Here is a 24,227-nt window from a genome sequence, read left to right as displayed (position 1 = left end):
TTAACTGTTTTGTTTGCTCCATTGTTCAGGCTTCATTAACCTCTTGGGTCGAGAGGTACCCCAGTAATATATTCCTGCTACTTCTCTGAAAAGATGCAGGCTTCTCTCTCATCTTTTGCCTACTATTGTGGAATTTGCCCATTTTCACAGTGTTGTTCTTTATTTACTGTCCTAATTTTAGAGTTTTTTAATACTGGTAGCTAGATTGTTCCAGACATGAAACAATCAGGGCCAGCTAATACCTCCCCAACAAAGGATTCCCTGAGGCAGGAAGCAACCAGGCTTTGATACTAATCAAGGTGATCAATTGCAACATTCACACTTGCCTCAAACAGACAGAGTCCTTTCTCCCACCCTGGACCTTCCACAGATATATAAACCCCACTTGCCAACAGACCTCACACCTCTGAGGATGCCTGCATAGATGTGGGTGAAAAGTCAGGAGATAATGCTTCTGGAACATGGCCATACAGCCCGAAAACCTCACAGCAACCCATTATTTTTACATTCCAACTAGTCTCGCAAATGATTTTATTTTACAAATTCCTACCTTTACACAGTTTTCACAATACTGAGATTCAAATGCTTCCAATAAATCATAATCCTCCAGCACAACTTTACTTATATGATGCTTATCTGCAAAAAGAAATATAGGGTAATTGAGGAAACAAATCTAATGATTTATTAACTGTATAATTTGCATGTGCTTTGAGTCTCTTTTATGAGTGGAGAACCAAAGTACCTTGTGCTTGATAAAGAGAAGCAGATCAACTAGTAAGAGCAGAATCCAGTGAAGGCAAAACAGACCTCATAGTTGGCTGCTACACTAATGAGATTTTCACCTTTAGAGCAAAAGAAAGGTTCCATGCAATGTCACTTCTCCAGTTTTTCCCACTGCTGTCCCTTTAGAGTCACCACTCGCTCACAAAAAACACAGATCCAGGTTAGGAGGTATTTCAGAAAAAGGACTGTGCCATGGAACACTGCATGAGGTAATCATGCATCCAGTTCTCCATGCACGAGAATGAGGACCTTCCACTGATTTATGGAGCATTTTGGATTCAAGATGTTACTATTATTTCCAGTAATTCACAGCATGGGGAAAATGCGAGCATCTATATTTAGTCTTTCCAAACAGAGGCAAAGGTCAATCTGTTGTTCATTTTGACAATGATAGCATTTTCTGAAATACAGCAAGTAGTGCTATTATAGCTTATCTTGTTATAACTTTTGTAACAAGAATTAAAATTCAACATGTAACTATTTAATACAGTAGAGTCTCACTTATCCAAGCAAAACGGGCCGGCAGAAGCTTGGATAAGAAATATCTTGGATAATAAGGAGAGATTAAAGAAAAGCCTGTTAAACATCAAATTATGTTATGATTTTACAAATTAAGCACCAAAACATCATGTTTTACAACAAATTTGACAGAAAAAGCAGTTCAATACACAGTAATGTTATGTTGTAATTACTGTATTTACGAATTTAGCACCAAAATATCATGATATATTGAAACCACTGACTACAAAAATGGCTTGGATAATCCAGAAACTTGGATAAGCGAGGCTTGGATAAGTGAGACTCTACTGTACTTTATACTCTGAATATAGGCAGCCCCCAAGTTACAAACATTCAACTTACAGCCATAAAAGACTAAGTGATATTTATAAAAAGGCCATCTTTTTTTACAGCTAGATAACATTGAAAGTTTAGGTTTTGATTGCTTTTCATCCATTAACATAGTTAAGAATGGGGGTGAGAGAAGTTTACCCCTCAGAATGGAAATTCATTCCTGGAAGAATTATTATGGGGAAAAGGTTTTTCAATTGACACTTTATCACCAATCCTTGTTTAAACCCCACATTTTTCAACTTCCAATTATCACAGGGACAGAAAGTGAGGTGAAATCTTCTGAACAGAAGCACAAACAACAAAACAAAGACCACAGGGTGTCACCCTTTCCCTATGCTTTCTAAAGCTAAAAGATATATTTTTGGCTGGAGTTACACTTAAAAATGTACCTGTTCCAATTTACAAACAAATTCAACTTAAAAACAAACCTACAGAACCTATCTTGTTTGTAATCTGAGGACTGGCTGTATATAAAACTATTGTAGGCCCATATTATCTACTAGTTTTGACTAGAGGACCTCCTCCCTGAAAACCAAACTCCATGCATGTTCAAATCCCATTCTATATAATGGAATATTTTCAAACTATGGATGGTAGAATCCACGGGTGCAAAATATGTGATTATGGAAAGTCTACTGTACATACTTGTATGCCAAGCCAGATATACATACTTCATTTTATGTTTCTAAAATAACAAAGTAAAGGGTGATGGTCAGATAGTATTTTTTCTATTTTTAACTGCTTTTTCTTCCATAGCTTCAAATTATCAGGAATTTTACCATCTTTAATGTGCACAGGCATTATCCCCCTTCCCTCTTAAAACTACTCAACCATTCTGTATACTTACATTCAGCAAAGAAAATTTCTAGAAAAGGCCAACAGTAATCACCAAGCTTTTCTAATTTTTGTAAAATACCAATGTCATTTGCGTATTTTACCCAGTCAAGAGCTTCCACTATACTGAAGATTCTCTGTTCAAAATGAAGAAAATAAGATCAGCATTACTATCCAAGATAACATTCTGTCAAATAATAAACTGAAACAATTCCTTGCATATCCATGTTTAGAGTACACGCAAACGTTCCCATCTTTAAAATGCATGTGTCATCTGCAAGACGAACAATGCATATATTTCATAAATTCAGTTATTCTTGATCAGGAATAGGATTTGTGTTTGATATCTAATATTGAATATAACATCCAAGCAGAGTAGCAAATATCAGTTATCGGATGTTCTTTCAAACAGTACATTAATCATGAATACGGTAATGAAACAACTGCTAAATTTACCAAGGAAGGGGAGTGAATAAGCATTGCAATGCTGTTTTTTTTAGAAAACTAAATGAGGCTTTGGCTGCTAGATTATCATTTAGTATACAGTAGAGTCTCACTTATCCAACATAAGCAGGCTGGCAGAACGTTGGATAAGTGAAACTGTTGGATAATAAGGAGGAATTAAGGAAAACCCTATTAAACATCAAATTACGTTATGATTTTACAAATTAAGCAGCAAAACGTCATGTTTTACAAGTCCGCCACTTGTTTGGGAGTGTGGCTGCACTTGTGTTATTGTTGGGCATGTTGGCCTGCTGCGCTTTGCTGCCTAGAGAAACAGCTGTGGATCCAGGCGGGAGGCAGACTGCGTTGGATAATACAGAACGTTGGATAAGCGAAGGTTGGATAAGCGAGACTCTACTGTATCTACTGGGTGGCTGTACTGAAAAAAAAAGGTTGATTCTCACTTATCTGAAATGCTTGGATCCAGAAGTACTTTGGATTTTATCAGGTTTTGGAATACCAGTATTTTCAGATACACACATAATGAGATATCTTGGAGATGGAACTCAAAACTCAATATGAAATTGTTTCATATATGCTTTCTATACATAGTCTGAAAGTAATTTTATACAAGTTTTAAAATAATAGTAATAATTATTTTATTTCTTACCCGCCTCTCCTCATAGTTTGAGGCAGATTACAGAATAAAACATATACATATTGTAAAAATACAATTACACATAATAACATGTATTTTATAAAAAATCATATCAAAACATATTTCTATAAAATAAATTTGTTCATGGAAATGAAGTCTGTTCATTCTGAACATTCAGAAAACAAAGGTGTCACTATCTCAACCACCCTTATGGACAATTTTGAAGGATTTTGTAATTTCAGATAAGGGATGTTCAATCTGTACAAATTTTTATTAATTTTCAAAGTAGTTTGCAGAACAAAGGAGAGGAAGTGGGGAAGGAACATGGCACCACCTTCAAGATTAACTGATTTTAAAAATGTATTTAGCTTATTCTAAAATAGGAATCAAAGGTGCTGCCACACTTCTCCCCCACCACCCTGCTTTTAACTCTCTTCTTTTTTTTTATTTCTTTTCATTAGAATCCATTATTCTGGATTCCAGTACATTATGGTTAAAAGTACATACTACATAATAAAACTGCAGTTGCATAGGTGATCCTAACTATTGGTATTAGAAAACATGTAGAACTCAAAGAAATCTTCAACCATATCAACACACAATTAAAGACACACTTACATTGTCTATTTCAGTTCCGATTTTCAATATGCCATTGATGAAAAATGGATCATTCTGGGAGTTGGAAGGAAAGAACAATGGCATATCAACATAGAATACTAAGTATTCTACTAAGATCTTGCTTAAAAATTTGCACAGCAGAACTTGAAAAAGTGGTACTCCAAGTGGTCACCTGTGAATTCATACATATGGGTACTATGTACTTGTGTAATCCATCCTTGGAAACTAAGCATTCTTTCAGTAGCAGACCACACATCTACCCACAACCACCACCCAAGCCCTTGAAGTTCTAGCTACTCTAATCTTTTTGTCTCCTTTCCTCAGTTGTGACCAAAAAGCACAGTCAGAAAGCAACAGAGGGGAGTTATGGAGGGGGCTTCTAAGTTCCAGTAAAAGATAAGCCGCCTGTTCTTCCTCTTTATGGTCTCGTAGATATGGGAGCTTAGGCAAGCTACTCATGTAGTAGAAGGATGTCAAGATTAAAGATAACCAACTCAAAGGCACTATCAAACTTCACGCTAACCACCAATCAATGGTGCCTGATAAAACTCAAAAGTTGAGACCAGGTAGCCACCTGTCGTTATTACTGGTACTGATGCTCCTGCCAGGAAGGCACCAGAAGTTGCCACCTTTTGTGAATGTCCTCAGAGGTAAGGGCCAATAATCTAAGATCATATAATGGAAATCCATTTATAAATGTGTTGTGAAGAGAAATATTGTCCATAACACTGTGTTCCACTACAGAGAAAGTGCAACATAACAGCTCGAGTCATTAATGCACAATCTGTTCCTTTTTCCTGAATTTTTATGAAGAGAGCCAACGAGGAAGTAAACAAATATCTAAAACGGATCAGTTTATGAATTTAGGATGATGTAATTGCAGTTATATTTACTTTGGATGCATGTTTATATACTTTTACAATAGTTGACATTTCATAGAAAGCCCCATTTCAAACATAATTTTATAGCTGATAAAAGGACTGAATTTATTTAGCCTAGAGATAATAGGGATATAATTTTATTTCTCAAGGTGGGAGGTCTGATCTATTAAAAAGAAATATTTGTATAAGGATACTTCTCTGTTACATTAAATTTAAAGAAAAGGTTAGATAAATGCTGTAAACTGTAAATTAGATATATACAGTTTGGCACAAAATAAAATTAAGTTAGATGTGGGGAGATATATGTGTGTGTGTGTGTATATATATATATCTGAATATTGTTTAATATTTTAATATTAAAACATATTTAAATATATTTTAACCATCTTTAATACAGTTTTAATATATACCAGTAAATGTAGTGGGATCCAAAGGTGAATTATGCAGGCACAGATTACCCATATGTGTGCTTCACAGACACCACCAAAAAAAAATGTATTACACTGAATACAAATAATATAAACATCACTGAAGTTTCATTATTGCAAGCAATATACTAACATCATCATTCAATGGTCTCCTATCCTCTTTCCATCTTCAAAATAAATCAAATAAATTAGATAGTACTTAGAATACAATCAAAAACATCAAACATTTTGAAAGATGTTAAGTTATATCAAACACACAGCCATAGAAAAGGGGTGGAGGCCATGTAGCCTCTCCAGAAGTGGTTATAGTATCACTTCCATCTATCTCAATCAGCATGGTGAAAATGATGAAAGCCATAGTCCATCTACTTAAGTATTTCACTCTACAGAGCAAATATTTATCCCTTCACTGAGTCTTTGTTCCAGATGAGATGAACTTCCACTGTGCTACTGCTGTAGTTCTTGTAAGATATTTTATTTAGGCATTAAGAAGAGCAAGGAAACTTATAAATATCATCAAGGCATTTTAAAAAATAGATATTAAAAACTCTAATACTACTAACATTCTGATATCTTATCATTCATACTAGCATTAATATTTAAGATTACATAAAATACAAAGAAAACATAATGAGGACTCACCACAAACTTTTTGGCAATATTAGTAACATCTTCTAAAACCTCTATTTGATACAGCCTCTCCAAATTTAGTTCACCAAATTGACAATCGCTTAAATAAAAAAGAGTTTTAATTTTAAAAGAGTAAAAAATAAACCAGTACTAGAAATGACCTCTTGAAAAATTCTAGCAAAAAAGCCCAGTTCTATCAATTACATGTATTTGTGCTGGAAACCACAAGCGTACTTAACATTTTTTAACAGAATTAACATCTACAACCATTCAATAATGCAGTCTTGAACATATTGCTGGTAAATCTTTTAGGAATATACCATTAAATCAATTCTGCTGATTTCCCTACAACTATCCTCCCCAATCTCGTGACTGCCAGAAGTGCTGGTCATCTGGTGCCAACTTCCATAGCCATTGGCCTTATAGATGAAGGGCAGGCATCAGACTGGGGAGATTCTCAATTTCTAGTTGTTTTAGCTATTTTTAATCACCTCTTTCTACACCACAAAACATATAAAGGTATTCTATAGTTAAGCCTTTAAATAAAAGTGCAAAGCAAGTAATTTAATAAATGAAATTTCTCTTACCTGGGAGCATGAATTTTTTGGGGGTCATTACACTGAGGCACAAACAGCAGTGGTCTGAAGGTGCATATTTTAATAACATCACAATATTTCTGCAATTCATGAACAGGCTTGCCACACCATATTTTACAGATATCACCTGTGGAAAAAAGTGATGGGGAGAGAAAGAAAGGATAAAAAATAAAGCTGCAGTTCAGAAGACATTCCCCAGTGCTACAGAATTAGCACTGTATCTTATGCTGTCCTACCATAGTAGAGTCAAACAAAACACAGGATGGAACTATTAAATACAGATGGGCTTTAGTTTTATGTTATCTTTAGTAGTTCATTAGGACTAACCAAAACATCCAGATGGCTATCAGATCTCCTGGACCATATGTTGCGACCATAAAGTCTTCAAAATTAGGACTGTAAACAAAACGAATTAATCGAGGACTAGCAGATATTACAGGTATCTGATTACACTAAGTGTTCTGCATGAAAAAGAATCTGTTGACCTCCCCTTCTTAAAAACACAAAGAAAAGCTGTAATTCAGAACTGCTACTTTTCTTTATATAAAGGCAAACTGTAGATCACACATTTCTTATGAACTTATATTATCACTTTATGTACCTGTTTTATATTTCTTTGAAGAACACTTTACGAATTGTGCTCGAGCCTACAAAATAAATATTGATAGTTATTGTCAGGATAACTATTATCTGAAATCAGAAAAGGTGATACAGAATTTAAAGCAGATCCCATTCAAACAAATGTGAACAATCTTATCCAAAAGCAGGCTTTGAAAACAAGCTAGTAAAGGCTATCCCCAAGTTAGGAACAAGATAGGTTCTGTAGATTTGTTCTTAACTTGAATTCGTATGTTAAATTGGAACAGGTACATTTTATTAGTGTAACTCCAGCCATATGCATACATACATACATACATACATAAAGTTTTGGATAGCATAGGGAAGGGCTTTCACCTCACTTTCTGTCTTGTGATAACTGGATTTTGAAAAAATTGGCTTATTGTGGAAACAAGGATTGGTGATAAAACTTCCGTTGAGACACCTTTTCTCCACGGTAACTCTTTCAGGAGTGAATTTCCCTTTCTAGGGGAGATTTCTCTCACCTCCTGTTATTTCACCTTTTTTAACTTTTAGTTGCCTGTATGTCTGATGTTTGCAACTCATGGACTGCCTACATACCAAAAGATACCGAACATCAAAATGTGTCCTGTCTGTCTCTGTAGTGTCTACTGTCACCAATTATTTTTACAAAATTTCCTAATAGAAGAGCTTAGCAAAGGTTAGGGACCAGCCTATTATGATAACACATTGTAGTTAAAAACGTCTTAGATAACGATATGAGAGATTGTATTTTAAACAGATTGGGTTTTCTGTCCCAAAATCACTAGCTTACAGCATAATGGCTTCTTAGTATCTACTGAGAATTACATTTCCTTTGTTCTTTGGAGATGAAGCTGCTAAAACACATTATTGACAGCCCTTTTCTGTAACATGAACCAATGGCTTTTTAACTCCAAAAAACAAGGTATTTATAACATTTCACAGTATGCCTTTTTGCATGTGGCCAAATAGGTTGCTTCTTCTAGAATAACTTACAAGTACAATCATGTCTTTGAGATGTGCATATCTCATATGACCAACATAAAATTTCACTGATTTAATGTCATTCTGTCTATGTGCACAACAACAAACAAGCACCAGCAGGTTAGCAAGAAACCTAGGTGTTATTTACACACTTACCAATTCACAACATGGTCTAATGTAAGTACTATAAAATGGGATTGGACTGAAATCTTCATATGTAGGATTTTCCATACTGCATGGTCCTGAAAAGAAATAATGTTGGAATTAATTAATAAGAACACACACAAAAATGGCAATCCCTCAAAGTTTTAACACATGCTGAAAATAGGAAGAACTGTATTTTTCTGCAAGAACAAAACCAAAAACATTAAAATTACCATATTATGATTTAACATATTTGTTTCAGATCTTGAAAAAATTAACAAGCAACTCTAATTTACATTATTTTTCAGACAACAAAACCTTTTCAGTGGAGATAAAACTAAGGTGGAAAAATTCTAGTTCTCTATGTGTGATATAACTGAAGTTTGTATGAGCTCTGGTCAGCATACCCACTGATAAGAAGCGCTGGAAGTTGCAGCTGAACAATGTCTGGGTGGCCACAAACTGCTCACTCTTGAAGAAAAGGAATGTGTCTGCCCAACACATGATCTAATGGCAAAGCATAATTTCTTTTTAGGAGTATTTCCAAATACCAAAAGCCCTATTATCTGCATATGACTTCTTTTGCTGGAATCATTTTTTGTATTAAAGAAGTAATGCTCCAGAACACATCTACAGTCCACTCTCCACTTTTGCAGGTTTTACATGCACTGTTTGGATTAGTCATGAACTTGCAATCCCACCACTTATTAAAACTGAGGTAAGAGAGCCAGACTGCAGGATAAGTGACATATAGAACCAGTTCCTCCTCCTGGGGACCACAGCAATGGTGTCCATTTACCGCACCCCACCCCCCAACTACCGTATATTTGCTTTTTTTCCACTTCTGCATTAATTCATAACCTTCCCAAATGGGAAGATGCACCCATAATCCCAGCAAAAGTGGAGGAATTACCATAATAGACTGATGTATACTTACATAAAGAAGCACTTAGAATATATTTCCTATTGATTTCTAGTTCTGTTGTAACAATCAATAAACCCTCTTTCAATATTCTTTATATCATGAACGTAACAAAAAACTATTGTACCACTGGTTCAAAATTATTTGGTCTCATATAAACATTCATATATTTTTGATCTAATAGTTAAAATACCTTTCCTTATGAAAATACTACCTCATTTTGCCACCTTGTGCACACAGTGGGATGAGTTTATACCCCAAAGAATAATGAATGGTACCAGTATAACACCACTTGCAATGTATTTAGTTTATAAGCTCATTGTCGCAGTACCTTTTTTAATGTACTCTGTAGTGATATGCTTAGTAACAGCTCATTAAAAATCTATGCCTGCAGAAAATGTTTTATATGCTCTGAATGCCAGAGCACCAAGCTATATAAACATAATATAAACTTTATATCCCGCCACCTCTCCAAACAGGACTAAGGGCGGCTTACAAGAAGTAAAAACAAGTGCAAAGTACAAATTACAATATTACAACATAATACATAAACAATAATATAAAACCCTATCAAAAATAAGCCACAATAAAAAGGCAAATATAAATACAAAATACTTAAAAACAATATCAAAAAAAACCTAACAGACTGACATGACTATAAACACAAGGGAAATAACATGAATCTAAAATATTTGCTGGATTTAAACATATTGTACATCAGAGGCAAAACCAGTTCAAGTCAGTTAGCATTGGTGCGGCTAAAAAGCCACCATCCCAGTAAAATTATCATCACCCATTTTTGAACACCTGCTTCCACGTCCAAGTTTTTAATTCTTTCCGTAAAAAAAAAAAAAACTAGTGAAGGGGTAGATCTAAAAGCTTTCATTTCCATCAGCAGAAATGGAAATCTGAGTGAGCAGAAAACATCTTTCCTGGCTATGTTTTGCTGTTGGAACCAAGAACATGTCCTTCAGTAATATTTTAGTCAACAAGCAAAATGTCACAATTTTAATGTAAAACAATGTGTATATACTGCAGACATGTACCATACTCAAATCTATAACCCATGTCCATACTCCAAAGCTTGGATAATATGCTGCCTAAATGTCCTGTCCTCCTCCCACAAAGCTGGTTTTTGTGACACTTGGAGAAGTCCCTCGACATTCTGCACCATGCTTTTGAATCCTGGCTGCAAAATGGATAGAGCAGCAACAAAGTATACCCCCACAGCAAAGGGAACAAAGGAACTCACGCCCAAGTTTAAAGCTGACTCATTCTTCCAGAAGGTTTCCAGGAGCAAAAATCAGATGTCTCATTTTAAAGCAAAAATGGGGAAGGGAGTTGTAGCCACACTGTTGATTTGTCACCAAGCAAGTGAAGGAAATTAACTGTGGTCATCATAAAGTTGACCTGAAGTCTGAATAATGAAATGAATTTGCTTTTCTGTGGTGCTCTATGCTGTCTCCTGTCATTATTAGCAATAAAACCCTCCGTGCAATGTTTGTCATTATTGGCAGTAATATTGTGTTGTTGAAGGCTTTCATGGCCAGAATCACTGGGTTGCTGAGTGTTCCGGGCAGTATGGCCATGTAGCAGAAGCATTTTCTCCTGATGTTTCACCCACATCTATAGCAGGCATCCTCAGAGGTTGTGAGGTATGTTGGAAACTAATCAAGTGGGATTTATACATCTGTGGAATGACCAGGGTGTGAGAAAGAACTCTTGTCAGTTTGAGGCAGTTGTGAGTATTTCAGTTGGCCACCTTGATTAGCACTGAATGGCCTTTCAGCTTCAAAGCCTGGCTACTTCCTGCCTGGGGGAATCCTTTGTTGGGAGGTGTTAAATGGCCCTGATTGCTTTTTGTCTGGAATTCCTGTTTTTTAGCGTTGTTCTTTATTTACTGTTCTGATTCTACAGTTTGTTTTTAATATTGGCAGCCAGATTTTGTTCGTTTTCATGGCCTTCTCATTTCTGTTGAAATTGTGGATCTCAATGGCTTCTCTTATGTAGCCTGACATGGTCATTGTTGGAGTAGTCCAGCATTTCTGTGTTCTCAAATAATATGCTGTGTCCAGGTTGGTTCCTCAAGTGCTGTGCTATGGCTGACTTTTCTGGTTGAGTTAGTTTGCAGCGCCTTTCATATTCCTTGATTCGTGTCTGGGCAATGTTGCTGCATTTGGTGGTCCCTATGTAGACTTGTCCACAGCTGCATGCTATAAGGTAGACTCCTGCAGAGGTGAGATGATCCCTCTTGTCCTATGCTAAACGTATCATTTGTCGGATTTTCTTAGTGGGTCTGTAGATAGTTTGTAGGTTGTGCTTCTTCATCAGCTTCCCTACGAGTTCAGTAGTTCCCCTGATGTATGATAAGAACACTTTTCCTCTGGGTGGATCTTTGTCTTTGCTCTTGTGGCTTGTTCTTGGTCTTGTAGCTCTTCTGATGTCTGTGGTGGCGTCTCCATTAGCCTGTGGAGCCCAGTTTAGGTGGTTCAACACAACTTTGAGGAGGCGGGGTAAGTAGATTCTTTTTCAACGGCCTGCCAGGGCTCTAACTGTTCTTCTTTCTTGACTTGGGTGATGGAGCTATTATGTATGTATATATCAGTGTGTATAGGTTTTCTGTAAACTGTGTGGCTCAATTGTTGATTTGGTTTATGGATGACTATGTGCCAGTCTGAAAGCAGCCAGGCTTTGAAGCTGCAAGGCCATTTAATGCTAATCAAGCTGGCCAACTGCACACTCACACTTTACTCAGGCAGACAAGACTCCCAACCTGGAGCTTCCAGATTTATAAACCCCACTTGCCTAGTTTCCAACAGAACTCATAACCTCTGAGGATGCCTGCCACAGATACGTCAGTAAACGTCAGGAAAGAATGCTTTTGAAACATGGCCATACAGCCCGGAAAACTCACAGCAATCCAGCCTACTGGCTGTTAAGAATTGTGGGAGTTGAAGTCCAAAACACCTGGAGGGCCGAATGGTGCCCATATCTGGAGTAGAATGAGGCCTAAGAGAGAATGTGGCGCCTTCGGGGTTAAACCGGGGGGCAGGAAGGCGGATGCCTGTGGCTCGGTGGGCTTCCTGGATGTTCCAAGAACGAGAGGGTTTCCTCCCAAAATGTTCAGAGCTGCTCTCCTCACAGGGTAAACAACCGTCACAGAAAAAACGAAGAGAGACCAGAGGCCTTTCCGCGAAGTAAGGGTGGGAAGGCCTACCGTTATCGCCCACAAAGTGCCAATAATGCCCCCATCGCCCCGACTCACTCACCCACCGCCAGGGCCTTTTGTTCCACCGCCTCGCTTTTCCTGCTCCGACTGGGCCCCGTCAGCACTGTGCAGCCCGCCTCAGACTCGCCCCGCCTCCTCATTGGCCAGCCGCCGCCGTGACGTCACGCCTTCGAAACTGAAAACGTCTCCTGCCCACTTCCGTGGCAGGAAAGTCTTTAGGTGAGGGAACTCTGGGATTTGTAGTTTGGTGCTCTTGGCCCTGTCAAACCACCAGTCCCAGGATTCCGCCGCATTGAGCCCAGAGATGTCAATGTAGCTTGGTGAGGCACCACCAGAGAAGGCTAAGGACCTTGTAAAACTGCAACTCCCAGGATTCCCAGACATTGAGCCTCTAAAGTGGACCCCAGCTGTATTCATTCTAGATGCATCATGTATCATAATCCCTGACGGCAATAATAGGGATTGTCCAGAAATGGGAAAATAGGCAATCCAGACATCATATCTTCGTTCTTATGTTATGCGTTTTACTCCTCCCAAGGGGCTTTGATAAAAAACAACAGACAAATCCCTAATGCACCCAAATATACACATGAATGTATTACCCGAATGCAACGTAATAGGTAAGAGGGGAGTTTCCGTTTCTTCAAACTTGCATCTCTTCCTATTAAAAATGTGGCTTCCCTACACTTTTGAACGTTCAGAATACCCCTGCCAACTGGAGAAAGAAAAGGGTGCGTGTCGCTTTAAGGCGCCCTCCCAAAATGGCTCCCCAGATCCATTCAGGCCGCCATTTCACGCCCAGCGGCTCGGAAGCAAATCCGGAGGAAGGTCTTGCTTTCGAGCAAACCATAAGAAGAGAAGGAGGGAAGGGAAAAACACGGAAGGCCATCAAAATGTAAAGGTTCCGCATTCTCCAGAGCAAGAAGTACAAAGTAGCCTCGCAGAAAGGTAATAAGCTTCCGTTTGAAAGTTGACGTTGAGCCTTTGAAAAGAAATCCCACGTGGATCCTTTACGATGATAGAGGAAAGGTAGCTGCAAATCGGGGTGCAGCCACACCAGGCACGGGCAAACTTCGGCCCGCCCTCCAGGTGTTTTGGATTTCGACTCCCACAATTCCTAACAGCCAGTAGGAATTCCTCCAAGCAGGAAGCAGCCAAACTTTGAAGCTGCGAGGCTATTCAATGCTAATCGGTGTGACCGATTGGAACATTCATACTTGCTTCAAACAGACAAGAGTTCTTTCTCCTACCCTGGGCATTCTACAGATATATAAACCCCACATGCCTAGTTTCCAATAAACCTCACATCCTCTGAGGATGCCTGCCATAGATGTGGGTGAAACGTCAGGAGAGAATGCTTCTGGAACATGGCCATACAGCCCGAAAAACTCACAGCAACCCAGTGATTCCTGCCATGAAAGCCTTTGACAACACATTCCAACACATTCCGGTAAGCTGATAGGGTCCAAAACACCTGGAGTGCTGACGTTTGCTAGTACCAGATCTACATTATAGAATTAATGTGCTTTAACACCACTTTAACTGCTCTGGCTCAATGCTTTGGCCTTCTCTGTCAGAAAAAGGGCTTAGGCCTCACTGAACTGCAACTCCCAGGATTTCATAGTATTCAGCCAGGACAGTTAAAGCAGGCTGGAACTGCAATTATTATTATTATTATTAAGCAGTGTCAAAAAAGTGTGCTGTATGTTGGTGGGAGTATTGAAGGAGCCCATCTTTGCCTGAACAAAATGTGAGTGGTTGACCACTTGGATGTTGGAGGCGATAAGGGCAAAGGGGGCATTGTGAGATTTATGATTGACCTTGCCCCAGGGTTCATACATTTTGGACAAGTGTGGCACAATGGACAGGCAGTCCCTGAGGTACAAACATCCGACTTATAAACAACTCACAGTTAAGAAAGGGGGTGAGACATCAGAGGGGCCTTCAACACAGCCTTATATCCCAGAATATCAAGGCAGAAATCCCACAATATCTGCTTTGAACTGAGTTATCTGTGTCCACACTGTCATATATTCCGGTTCAAAACAGAAAATGTGGGATTTTATTCAGCTGTTTGGAAGGGGCCAGATTTACTCCTGAAAGAGTTATTATCATGAGGTAAAGGGTCTACGCTGAAGCTTTATCACCAATCTTTGTTCCCATAAGGAGCCAATTTTTTCAAAATCCAATTATCACAGGGACAGAAAGTCAGATGAAATCTTCTGAACAGGGGCACATACAGCAAAACAAACACTGCAGGGGTGTTGTTACCCCTTCTATATTCTATCTAAAGTTTACCTCATTACCTCTTGATCATTATATGGGGTTGGTTTAACATCTGGTTTGCCAGTACAACTGAATTACTGTGTCGCATATGACGCATATCTGTAAAGTGTGTTACCAACATGAAACGTTTTGAAAGCTGTGCCATACAGGGACTGACATGGATATTTTAGCTCAACAGAACATAAGAAATAGCTCTCTGAGAAAAACTGGCCAGCAGAATGAAATGAGAAAAATATTAAAAAGCTATGCAGCTCCCACTTTTTTATTGATTCTGGACACTTACTTATCCTAGAAGGCCCGGGCTGTGGCACAAGCTGGTGAGCAGCCAGCTGTAGCCAGCTGAGACCAATCACTCTGATCAAGAGATAATGAGTTCGAAGCCAGCTCAGAGCCTTTTGTTCTATGTCAAGGCATTGAATGTTTGCCTTATATGTGTAATGTGATCCGCTCTGAGTCCCCTTCGGGGTGAGAAGGGCGGAATATAAATACTATAAATAAGGCAATCAGTGAAATTTAGGAGAATAAGGTGATCAGAAAAAAGCAGCTGCAACCTAATTGAGTGACAAACTACTACAAAGAATTTAAACTTTGGATGTTTATCACTTTATGGACAACTTTTTCTGTTTGTTATGATTGCTGATTTGCATTTTAAAATGTAAAAACATAAGAAAAAATCCTATGCTAAGATTCTGGGAGCTGCACAGGCTACCATGAAGCCCTTAACAGCAACAAAACAGATGGAGCCAAAATCCAGTTCTCATTATGAGAAACTGCTTATTTGAAAAGTTAAGTATTGCAGAGGGACCTGTAATCCATTTAAAAGCGAACAGCTGCTTTTGGAAGCTTCCAGTAAAGGCAGTTCAACCTGGGGTTTTTATTTATTTATTGGCCAGGAAATTAAGGGAATCTAGGACAATTAAGGTGGCAAAACAACCTTGAGGCAGACTGCATATAGCTGCAAACAGCACACACTGTTCACTACTGCACATCAGGAATAATTACATCTGTAACAAGCAAACTCAATAGTGTATATGGTAATTTGAGGTAGGATATTTTGCTACCTGAGGTGGAACCCGACTTTCCAAATGTGTGAGGATTTTTCTGTAACACAAAAATTGTTACCTGAAACAATACCAGAACAAATATTGACTTCTTAATACTACCGTACCTACTTTGATTCTGCCTTATAGACTTACTGGGGAACCTATCATTTCCTTTCATTATTTCTAATATAAAGCAGTGCTTTGCAACACTTGTTGGTACTTGTGGAAAGCTAAAACACTCTAAAGTTAATTGTACTTTTTTTCTCTACATTCTCATCCAAGATAAACAGAAGATACCAACATGGTTGAAAACTCTCCAGCTCCATTGCCTGAAAGAGCTATATATGGTTTTGTTCTTTACTTAGGCTCGCAGTTTGTCTTTAGTAAGTATATTCACTTCTTGAGCATGTTCACCATGCAGAATGCTACTTTTAAAAGGTATTATCTATATGTCCAAGGACCTCAAGAAAGCATTTTGTTAGGATTACATTTAACTTTCCCGTTGTTCAGGAACCACTAAAATTGTTTAGTTACTCCATTTAAAAAATCCATTAAAAATAAGAATGACCAGTGTTACAAAACACTCCATACAAATACTGTAGATACAAATATGAGTAAAAGACATTAGCATTATGGTATAAAAGATCTAATTAGTCTTTGTGTTTTAATTGTAATATATCTTTGATATGCTGCTAAAAAGAAATTGATCACAAGTAATAATGCAATCCTCATTAGTTACTTCTAAGCTGTGATTGATGTTTGAAAGATTATTTGTGCAACTTGGGTGTTTTATTTTACAGGCATCCTCCACTTATTCAACACATTAAGGATAAGGGCACTGTCAAAAACCAGAAATCCTGGAAATGCAGAACCCTATATTGCATTTTTGCTTCACTTATCTGTATTTCAAATTGGGTAAACTTTAATTGGGTTTTATTTTAATTGATTTTGGAAGAATGTATAATACATCAAATATAACTTGCACATAATCTAAAGACACAGTTTGTACGTAGGCCTGTAGACAGGGTCTGTACTTTCAGTTTTTGATTATACACATTACTTTGCCTTAGTTAGAAAGTCTGAACACTAGCTCTTCAACAGTGTTTAGACTAGAAGAGGATGCTTTTTGTTATCTAATTACTGGTATTTGAATCATTTTCATAATGTTTTTGTATTGATGAGAATAAATGACAGATACCTGACAGATTTTCCTAAACTGTCCACTCTAGCCTGATCATTGCCCATTTTTATTTTCAATTAGAAATTGAAAATAAATCCTAATGATGCCATTGATATTTACTCTGAGTAAGATTAGACACAATGTTGTGAATGCGCCTTCGGAGACTGTGAATGATAGTGGTGGGATCAGGAGAGGAAGGAAAAACCCTCGCGAGGAGGGCTCGTTGGAGGATTTGTTTAGGAAAAGGGTCAGGGAGACTGATGGGGAGTCTTCTGAGGAGGATTCATGTGGGGATCCTGAGGTGGAAATGGATGCTGGGGAACAGGTGTTAACGGAGGAATTGGGCACAGACTGGGCACGGGCACCGGAGATGCTTGGGGACGAATCGGGGCCCATGGATACTGCTGATGCTGGGGAAGCTTGGGTGTCTTCAGAAGCAGATCCCACTTGGTCTGCTTGGAGGAGTGAAAGGGGGTCCACAGGTGTGGATAGAGTTGGGCATGGGCAGGATGATTGGGACTCTGATGAGGAATTCGGAACACCTGACCTAAGGGCATTAGCTGTGTGGAGTTCTGATTCAGATTAAGAAGTTGAGACACCTGCTCTTTGGGCGTGGATAGTTTGGAAGCCCAGGGAGACCTGGATATATTGGGGTTGTTTGGCCATTATACCTTGCGTGTGGCAAGGTGTTGCTGGGCGCCATTGGGTTTCCTGTGTGTGTTACTGAAGACTGGACTGGGACTTTGCAACGGATGTAAGTTTAATCTGGGTTATTCTGCAACGGAGAGCTGGAATTGTGTGGGTTTTCCTGGACTGCACTGTTATTACTATTTTGTATTAGCTGCTGTTCGCCCTCGTTGCTTTGGCTCTCTGTGCCATTTCGTGTTGTGACCTTCTTGGATGACTTCAACCTCTCGGACCTTGGACTGGAACTTGACTCGGCTTTGCTCTTCGCTCTCAATCTGTGGCTTGACGTCGTTCTCTATTCCGTGGCTGTCTGCTGTTGCTGACTACTACCTTCCCTCCTGATACCAATGCTGCCTGCTTATCCCGACTTCGGACCGGCTTGACGACGTTCTCCCGCTCTGCTCCTTTAACTCCTGGCTTGGCGTTTGCTTCTGCAGCAGCTTGGCGCTGCTGGTTTATCCCGACTTCGGACCGGCTTGATGACGCTTTCCCGCTCTGCTACTTTAACTCTTGGTTTGGTGTATGTTCCAGCAGCGGTTGCTGCAAACTCTCCAGCGTCTCGCTGTTTCGCTGGCTTTGCTGTTCTCAACTGGGAGTTCCCTAGCTCAGTTTGGGCGTTTGTTTTGAACTCCTATTTGTACTTTTGAGTTTTGGGAAAGGTTTGTGGGCTTCAATACTACTTGCTTTAGTTCATGCCTCTGTTTTTCAGCCCATTGTGAACTTTTGGGTCAAGTTCTAGAACTTTAACCCGGATTATATCTCTGGCTAATCCGGATTATTTGCCAGTTTTTGGGGTTTTGCCCGCTTGTTCTACTTAATAACACTGAAAGTTAAGTGTTTTAAGTCTTTTTAGTTTGTTGAGCTATTTTTTGGACTGTTGCTTTAATAAACTCTACTTTGCTCTCTAATTGGCGTCTAACTTTTGACACACAATTGCAGTGTAATAACTATAAGGTAATCTGAGATGGACCATCTAATGACCCAACAAACTAATCTGTTTATCTTTGTCTAATTGGTGGATAATACTCCTGTTTGGATGTGGAAGTGGGAATAGTTTGCATCACCACACCTGTTTTGGGATGCATTCATTCAATTATTATTAAATTAATTTTGAGATATGAAATTTAAGACATTCGGTATTTAAAGGCATAGTAGTTTGAGTGTTGGGCTATGGTTCTGTTAACTAGGCTTAAAATCACTGCTCAGCCATGGTAACTTACCTACTGGGTGACCTTGTCCAAGCCGCACTGTCTTTGCCTCAAAGGCAGGCAAAGGCAACCGCCCTCTAAACAATCTTCCAAAAAAACAAAAACAAACCCAAAACATGATAGGATCATCATAAATTAGAAACAGCCTTTTTAAAAAATTGTGTCAGAAGCGAACATACTGCAAGTAGCTTCTGGTGTGAGAGACTCGGCTATCTACAAAGACGTTGTCCAGGGTACGCCCTGGGAGATTTCTCTCATGTCCCCGTAAGCTCATACCGTTCACGGATTCGAATCGCTAACCTTCAGGTCAGCAGTTCAACCGGCACAAGGGTTAACCCATTGCACCACCATGGCCCCTTCAGAAACTACCTGAAGGCACAGAACAACAACAAAATTGCAGTATATTATTAACTACCCCAAATGTCATTACTTAATTGTTCAATTCAATCCTCCTTTTGTTTTTTGGCAATAGTATAATTGATTGTGATTGATGAACACTTTCATAAGTACTGAAAAACATTTTCTTAAATTTCTTAAATTATGTACTGATTTTTAAAAGTAAATGTGCATTCTGCCTCCATGCTTAACTAAATGAACTGGAAGGACCCATAGCAAGAAGGACAGATTGGAGACTGTAGTTGGTGAAACAAAATATTTTATTAATAGACAAAATTGATCTCTTTTCCTCTTGTTGCCACTATGAATTCTCTTGTGAGGAAAGAAATCTTTGAGTCTATGCAGTTCTGGATAGATATTGCCACAGAGTATAAAGTCTTGTTATGACTGGATTCTTTGTATCTTTGAGATGACTTCAATGCAGTGTTGACATGGCTTTCTCTATTGCTGTAGTCTGTGGCTTTTTAATCTAATTTGAATACAGTTCCAACGTGACGTGAATTTCTGTGATCCTTTTACTTCCTACACTTACTTCCAGTGCCTCACCAACTGACAAATTCTAACTGACAAAAATAACTGCCATTTCAGGCTGGCAGGAGCCAAGGCTAAGCTCCGCCCCTTTAGAATCTTAAAGAGACAGGGTAGCAGGTAATGTTTTGCCTCCTCGTGGCATGACATGTACTGATTTTTAAAAGTAAATGTGCATAGGATCAGGCTTGCTCAGATCAGAATTGCTGCACTCAGGCTTCTCAGACTGTTCCCTGCATTTGGCCAGGACCAACTTTCTAGACTGGAAATAAAAACACTGTTATAGTTAGAACCATCCTTTCAGTGACAGCTAGGCAAAAATGCTAAGTTAGATCCTTTAGTATAGGAAGTGGTTGCTCTTGTACTTAATTTGTTCCCCCTTGTTTTGTATATGCAGTTCTCTACCTTGTGTGGGCCTATGTACCAGAGTCCTGGCTCTTTTCATTGGGATTAACCTACTGGCCTCAAAAGTAAGTTTGAACTATTATTCTGTTGAATATCTGTTATGTCTTTAAAGCCAATTCATTATGCAGAGAATTAGCATGCTAATTTTAAAACATAGTCTTAAACAAGAATAGACTAGTGGCTCAGACCAAGTACTCACATATATGCCTAAAACAATTATTCTTTTTTTCCTAATCAGAATATAGAGCCAATCAGTTAAGTTGAAGTAAGTTCAAGTTCTGCTTTCATAAAAGACAGAGAAAATCACCATCTCCAGTCTCGCTTCTGATGCTTATGTGTGTGTGTGTGTGTGTGTGTGTGTGTGTGTTTACATATGTATGTATGTTCTTTCATGTTCCTTGTTCCTTTTTACTTGATTTTAAACAAAAAGTTCCCAAAACTCTCATTTTGAAAGAAACCTAATCCAACATTTTGGTTGCTTTTTCTGTACTTCTTTATTTTGGCACTATGATCATTCTAAGATGGGGTCTTGCTTGGTATACATTTTTCTCCCACGCCACTGATTTATTTATTTATTTTTATGGCACTTTTCTCCCTAAATAGGACCCCAGGTGGCTTACACTTAAACATTGTGTTTGTTTTACAGGTACTGGGCTGTGGCTGTGCCTGCATATCTTTTAGTCAGTACAGGAATCGGTTATGTACTTCTCTTTGGTATTAATATGATCAGCACAGCCCCACTGAATTCCACACATACTATTACAGGTAAAGCTCATGACAAAATCTGCACATAGTGAACTTTCAATGTGGTTTTGACTTGGTACATGTTTTTATTGTGGGACAGATGTTTCAGTCCTGCTCACAACTGAAGCCTATTCAGTTATGTGTTTTGAGTTGCTATAGTCAGCTCACTTTCACGAAATTGATTATTTTTGTATTTATTGCTGCCTCTGCATTTTAATAGGTATTGCTAGCTTCATGAGACGGAGACATGAATGAATAATGAGGCTTGTAAACCCCTATGAAAAATGGAATGGGGCAGCAACAGAATTGGAGGGAGGAAGCAGAGAACAGCACAGAGAAATTGTGCGCTGAGATGGAGGGAGGCAGCAAGCAATCGAACAGGTAGAAAAAGGAACATACAGCAACAGGGATGAGGATGAGGTATTTCACCATCCCCACCTCAGCTGTCTTGCCCAGTCTCTGGCTCATCTTCCTGTTGCTCATGCCACGTGTGTCTCTTTCACCTAGGCAAAGGAAGGAAGGAACAAGGCACCCCTTCCTTTCTCTATCTGTCTGATGCTTATTGCTTGTTTCACCCTGATCTCTTCATGCCTTTCTTTTAAAATAGCAAAGAGAGTCTCAAGAAATCTAGTTGTCCATTCTGAAGATATCAATCTTATTCTTTGGGATAAGTATGATAATGTTACTCATACTTCATTGTAATGGTAAGCCCCTGGTAGCACAGCGGATTGAACCGCTGAGCTGCTGAACTTGCTGATGGAAAGGTCAGCGATTCGAATCCGGGGAGCGGGGTGAGATCCCACTGTTAGCCCCTGTTTCGGCCAACCTAGCAGTTCAAAAACATGCAAATGTGAGTGGATCAATAGGTATCACTTCAGCGGGAAGGTAATGGCGCTCCATGCAGTATTGCCGGCCACATGATGTAGGAGGCGTCTGCGGACAATGCTGGCTCTTCGGCTTAGAAATGGAGATGAAATGGGTGTTACTTTCCAAAGGATCATTTATAATGTCATTTAAGCATTAGTTACTTTTGGTATTATGTATATTGAAATAAGACATGCATCGCTAAAATTTTGTTAATTGTTGGAATGTAATAAAAAAATTTAAAAAAAATAGAAATGGAGATGACCACCAATCCCCAGAGTCAGACACAACTAGACTTAATGTCAATGGAAAACCCTTACCTTTACTAAGGTGGGATATTACATCTCTTTGAGACCAATTTAAGAAGCATATTCATGTTTTAATCTCAAACTAAAGTCATGAAATCATGAAAGTCGTGCTTAAAGTAAACTAAAACCAGGATATCTTTTTCTTGCATATTTTTCAGACCACTATGCAAAAAATCAGAAACACAAGGAACCACAAACAGATGCTATCCCTGCATTAAGAGATATCCCTATCAGTGAAGTAAATAAAATGTTTTTCCTAACTGACCGAGAAGATTGTCTTAGAAACTGATGAAAGGAAATGCTGTCTGTTTAATAAGCACATCCATTTGGAAAATAATTCTCAGTTTTGTAATTGAAAACAAACATGATGCAGTGCCAAAATGGTTGACTTGAAAGTTTGTAAAAGTATCTATGGAGTAATGGTGCAATATTTGAAGCAATTTTTAAAAGGATGAATATTCTCTTTGAATATTATCTTTCATTGCAGCTCATAATTTGCCCATGCCGGAACTGGAGACATCCAGATAAAAGTTCCCAGTGAGAAAAGTAAAAGAAATTGGAAACATCTAATAGGGCTGAATGTAGAAGAAGCAAAGTCTCATTATGGATTTCAAAAATGGGTTTTATTCCAAAAACATTCCTGTACATTTTATTTAGAATATGTTTCAATGGCCTTCAAAGGCTGGAAAAAATGGTGACAAACAGCACATTGTTATAGACATAATTTACATTGACTTCTTACAAATTTCACAGGTAAACATGCGTTAAATTACCTTACACATGAAATTTAAATCCCCTTCAACCAAAAAAAATGCACATGACATTAAAAGGGAAATTCATTTAATGTTGAAAGTTGGAACTCATGTTCTTTAGGGCTGGGCTATAATAGCAATGTGGCATCAGATCCTTTGCTTTAAACTTCCAACGTGCATACATTCTATGTATTACTATTCTGCTGTTAAACTACTATGATTATGATGCCCTTGATACACAGAAAGAAAATCTGCTTTTTTTGAAAACTTCCTGTTGCCATTATATATTCTGCCTTGTTCTAGAAGAAAGGTGGGTTATAAATGGAAATGATACATTGAGAGTGGAATTAACCTCATTGAGTTGCTAATATGTACTCCTGAAAATGAATTTTAAATGTATGGATTGGTGCTATGAGATTAAAAAAATTTCTCTGTGATGCACTCCTCACACTTAAATAGCAGTGTATTCCTTAGATTCATAACTGCCAGCCAGATTGGATCTTGAGCCCTTTGGCAATGTACAATATAGTGCATTAAGACTGAGAAAGCATGGCAGGAAAAAGATTTGCTGTGCGAGTTCCAAATTACTTCAAGGTCTCTGCAGGCTAAAGCTCCAACAGGGTAATTCATATTTGTGACTATGAGCACACATTAATGTATTAAGTAGTTATTTCGTATTTATGCAGGATTTTAGCATAAGTTGAATTCTCTTTGCTTATCAGGAATTTATTTATTGGGAATGGAAATTCAGGTGCTTTATGGTTTATGTCAGTACTGCAAATGTGGTGTCTGTTCCACCTGAACAGAACTGCAATCTTTGTTTTATAGTCATTTTTTGTAAATAGAGGGTGAATCATATTGAAACATTAAATAAAAATGTTTTCCTGGTTTAGAAGATCTAAGCTCTCAGTTTTCTTCCTGTAAGGACCAATAGTTATTTCTGTGAGAAGTTCCATAAGCACGTTTGGAACGTCTGTGTGAGTTATGATTATATTAGAATAACCAAGAAAGATGAACTGCAGTTTACCAGCCTTTCTCAATCTTGTTATAGCATGACTTCAGATCATTTCCGACTTATGACAAAACCAAGCTAGGATGCTTTAAAAAGACTTGTAAATGAATAGGTGGGAGTGCTTGCTTTGCAAATGATTGCCAAGCATCCCTTTCCACACAGTCTTGATACATATTTCATTTTTGTTTTTCCAGCCCTACATGTGTATTAA

General features: G+C 38.3%; 2 protein-coding genes and 1 long non-coding RNA gene across 8 annotated transcripts in view; 2 read left to right on the top strand and 1 right to left on the bottom strand.

Moving 5' to 3' along the window:
- ttc3 (tetratricopeptide repeat domain 3) overlaps positions 1 to 12,777 on the bottom strand; it is a 98,828-nt gene extending 86,051 nt beyond the window's left edge. For 2 of the 5 annotated variants that reach the window (XM_008107534.3, XM_062977152.1), the window contains exons 1-9: positions 12,648 to 12,758; positions 8,860 to 8,959; positions 8,465 to 8,550; positions 7,326 to 7,371; positions 6,716 to 6,851; positions 6,141 to 6,228; positions 4,190 to 4,243; positions 2,483 to 2,606; positions 551 to 636 (exon numbers count right to left, since the gene is read on the bottom strand). In XM_008107534.3, coding sequence (XP_008105741.2) covers positions 551 to 636; positions 2,483 to 2,606; positions 4,190 to 4,243; positions 6,141 to 6,228; positions 6,716 to 6,851; positions 7,326 to 7,371; positions 8,465 to 8,550; positions 8,860 to 8,959; positions 12,648 to 12,743 — 816 coding nt within the window. In that variant the 5' untranslated portion in view covers positions 12,744 to 12,758. Of the gene's footprint in view, positions 1 to 550; positions 637 to 2,482; positions 2,607 to 4,189; positions 4,244 to 6,140; positions 6,229 to 6,715; positions 6,852 to 7,325; positions 7,372 to 8,464; positions 8,551 to 8,859; positions 8,960 to 12,643 lie in introns of all 5 variants that reach the window. The other 3 variants (XM_062977154.1, XM_062977153.1, XM_062977155.1) reach the window with 3 other exon arrangements.
- A 581-nt stretch (positions 12,778 to 13,358) lies between these two features.
- Positions 13,359 to 23,901, top strand: pigp (phosphatidylinositol glycan anchor biosynthesis class P). Of its 2 annotated transcripts, none has more exons than XM_003218998.4 (5): positions 13,359 to 13,551; positions 16,215 to 16,315; positions 20,329 to 20,401; positions 20,983 to 21,101; positions 22,411 to 23,901. In XM_003218998.4, the coding sequence occupies exons 2-5, from the start codon at positions 16,234 to 16,236 to the stop codon at positions 22,539 to 22,541; spliced, it is 405 nt and encodes a 134-aa protein (XP_003219046.1). In that variant the 5' UTR covers positions 13,359 to 13,551; positions 16,215 to 16,233; the 3' UTR covers positions 22,542 to 23,901. The 2 variants fall into 2 exon arrangements, with proteins under 2 accessions (XP_003219046.1, XP_016847963.1); XM_016992474.2 differs by lacking the exon at positions 13,359 to 13,551 and adding an exon at positions 13,578 to 14,053.
- LOC134297991 (uncharacterized) lies at positions 16,322 to 19,904 on the top strand. Its single transcript, XR_010004951.1, has 2 exons — positions 16,322 to 17,866; positions 17,954 to 19,904. It is a non-coding gene; the product is annotated as an uncharacterized LOC134297991 (long non-coding RNA).
- Positions 23,902 to 24,227: the final 326 nt, after the last annotated feature.

The sequence above is a fragment of the Anolis carolinensis genome, chromosome 3 (genome assembly GCF_035594765.1).
Source record: "Anolis carolinensis isolate JA03-04 chromosome 3, rAnoCar3.1.pri, whole genome shotgun sequence".
In the NCBI taxonomy this organism is placed as follows: Eukaryota; Metazoa; Chordata; class Lepidosauria; order Squamata; family Dactyloidae; genus Anolis; species Anolis carolinensis.
The sequence above is the reverse complement of the archived record's forward strand: the minus strand, read 5'-3'. Positions and strand labels throughout refer to the sequence as shown.

What these genes read in the sequence shown, in the direction of transcription:
- pigp (XM_003218998.4), top strand. Translation starts at nt 16,234, where the DNA reads ATGGTTGAAAACTCTCCAGCTCCATTGCCTGAAAGAGCTATATATGGT. An exon ending in TTAACCTACTGGCCTCAAAA is followed by an intron (nt 20,402 to 20,982) that starts GTAAGTTTGAAC and finishes TTTGTTTTACAG; the next exon opens with GTACTGGGCTGTGGCTGTGC. An exon ending in TTCCACACATACTATTACAG is followed by an intron (nt 21,102 to 22,410) that starts GTAAAGCTCATG and finishes CATATTTTTCAG; the next exon opens with ACCACTATGCAAAAAATCAG.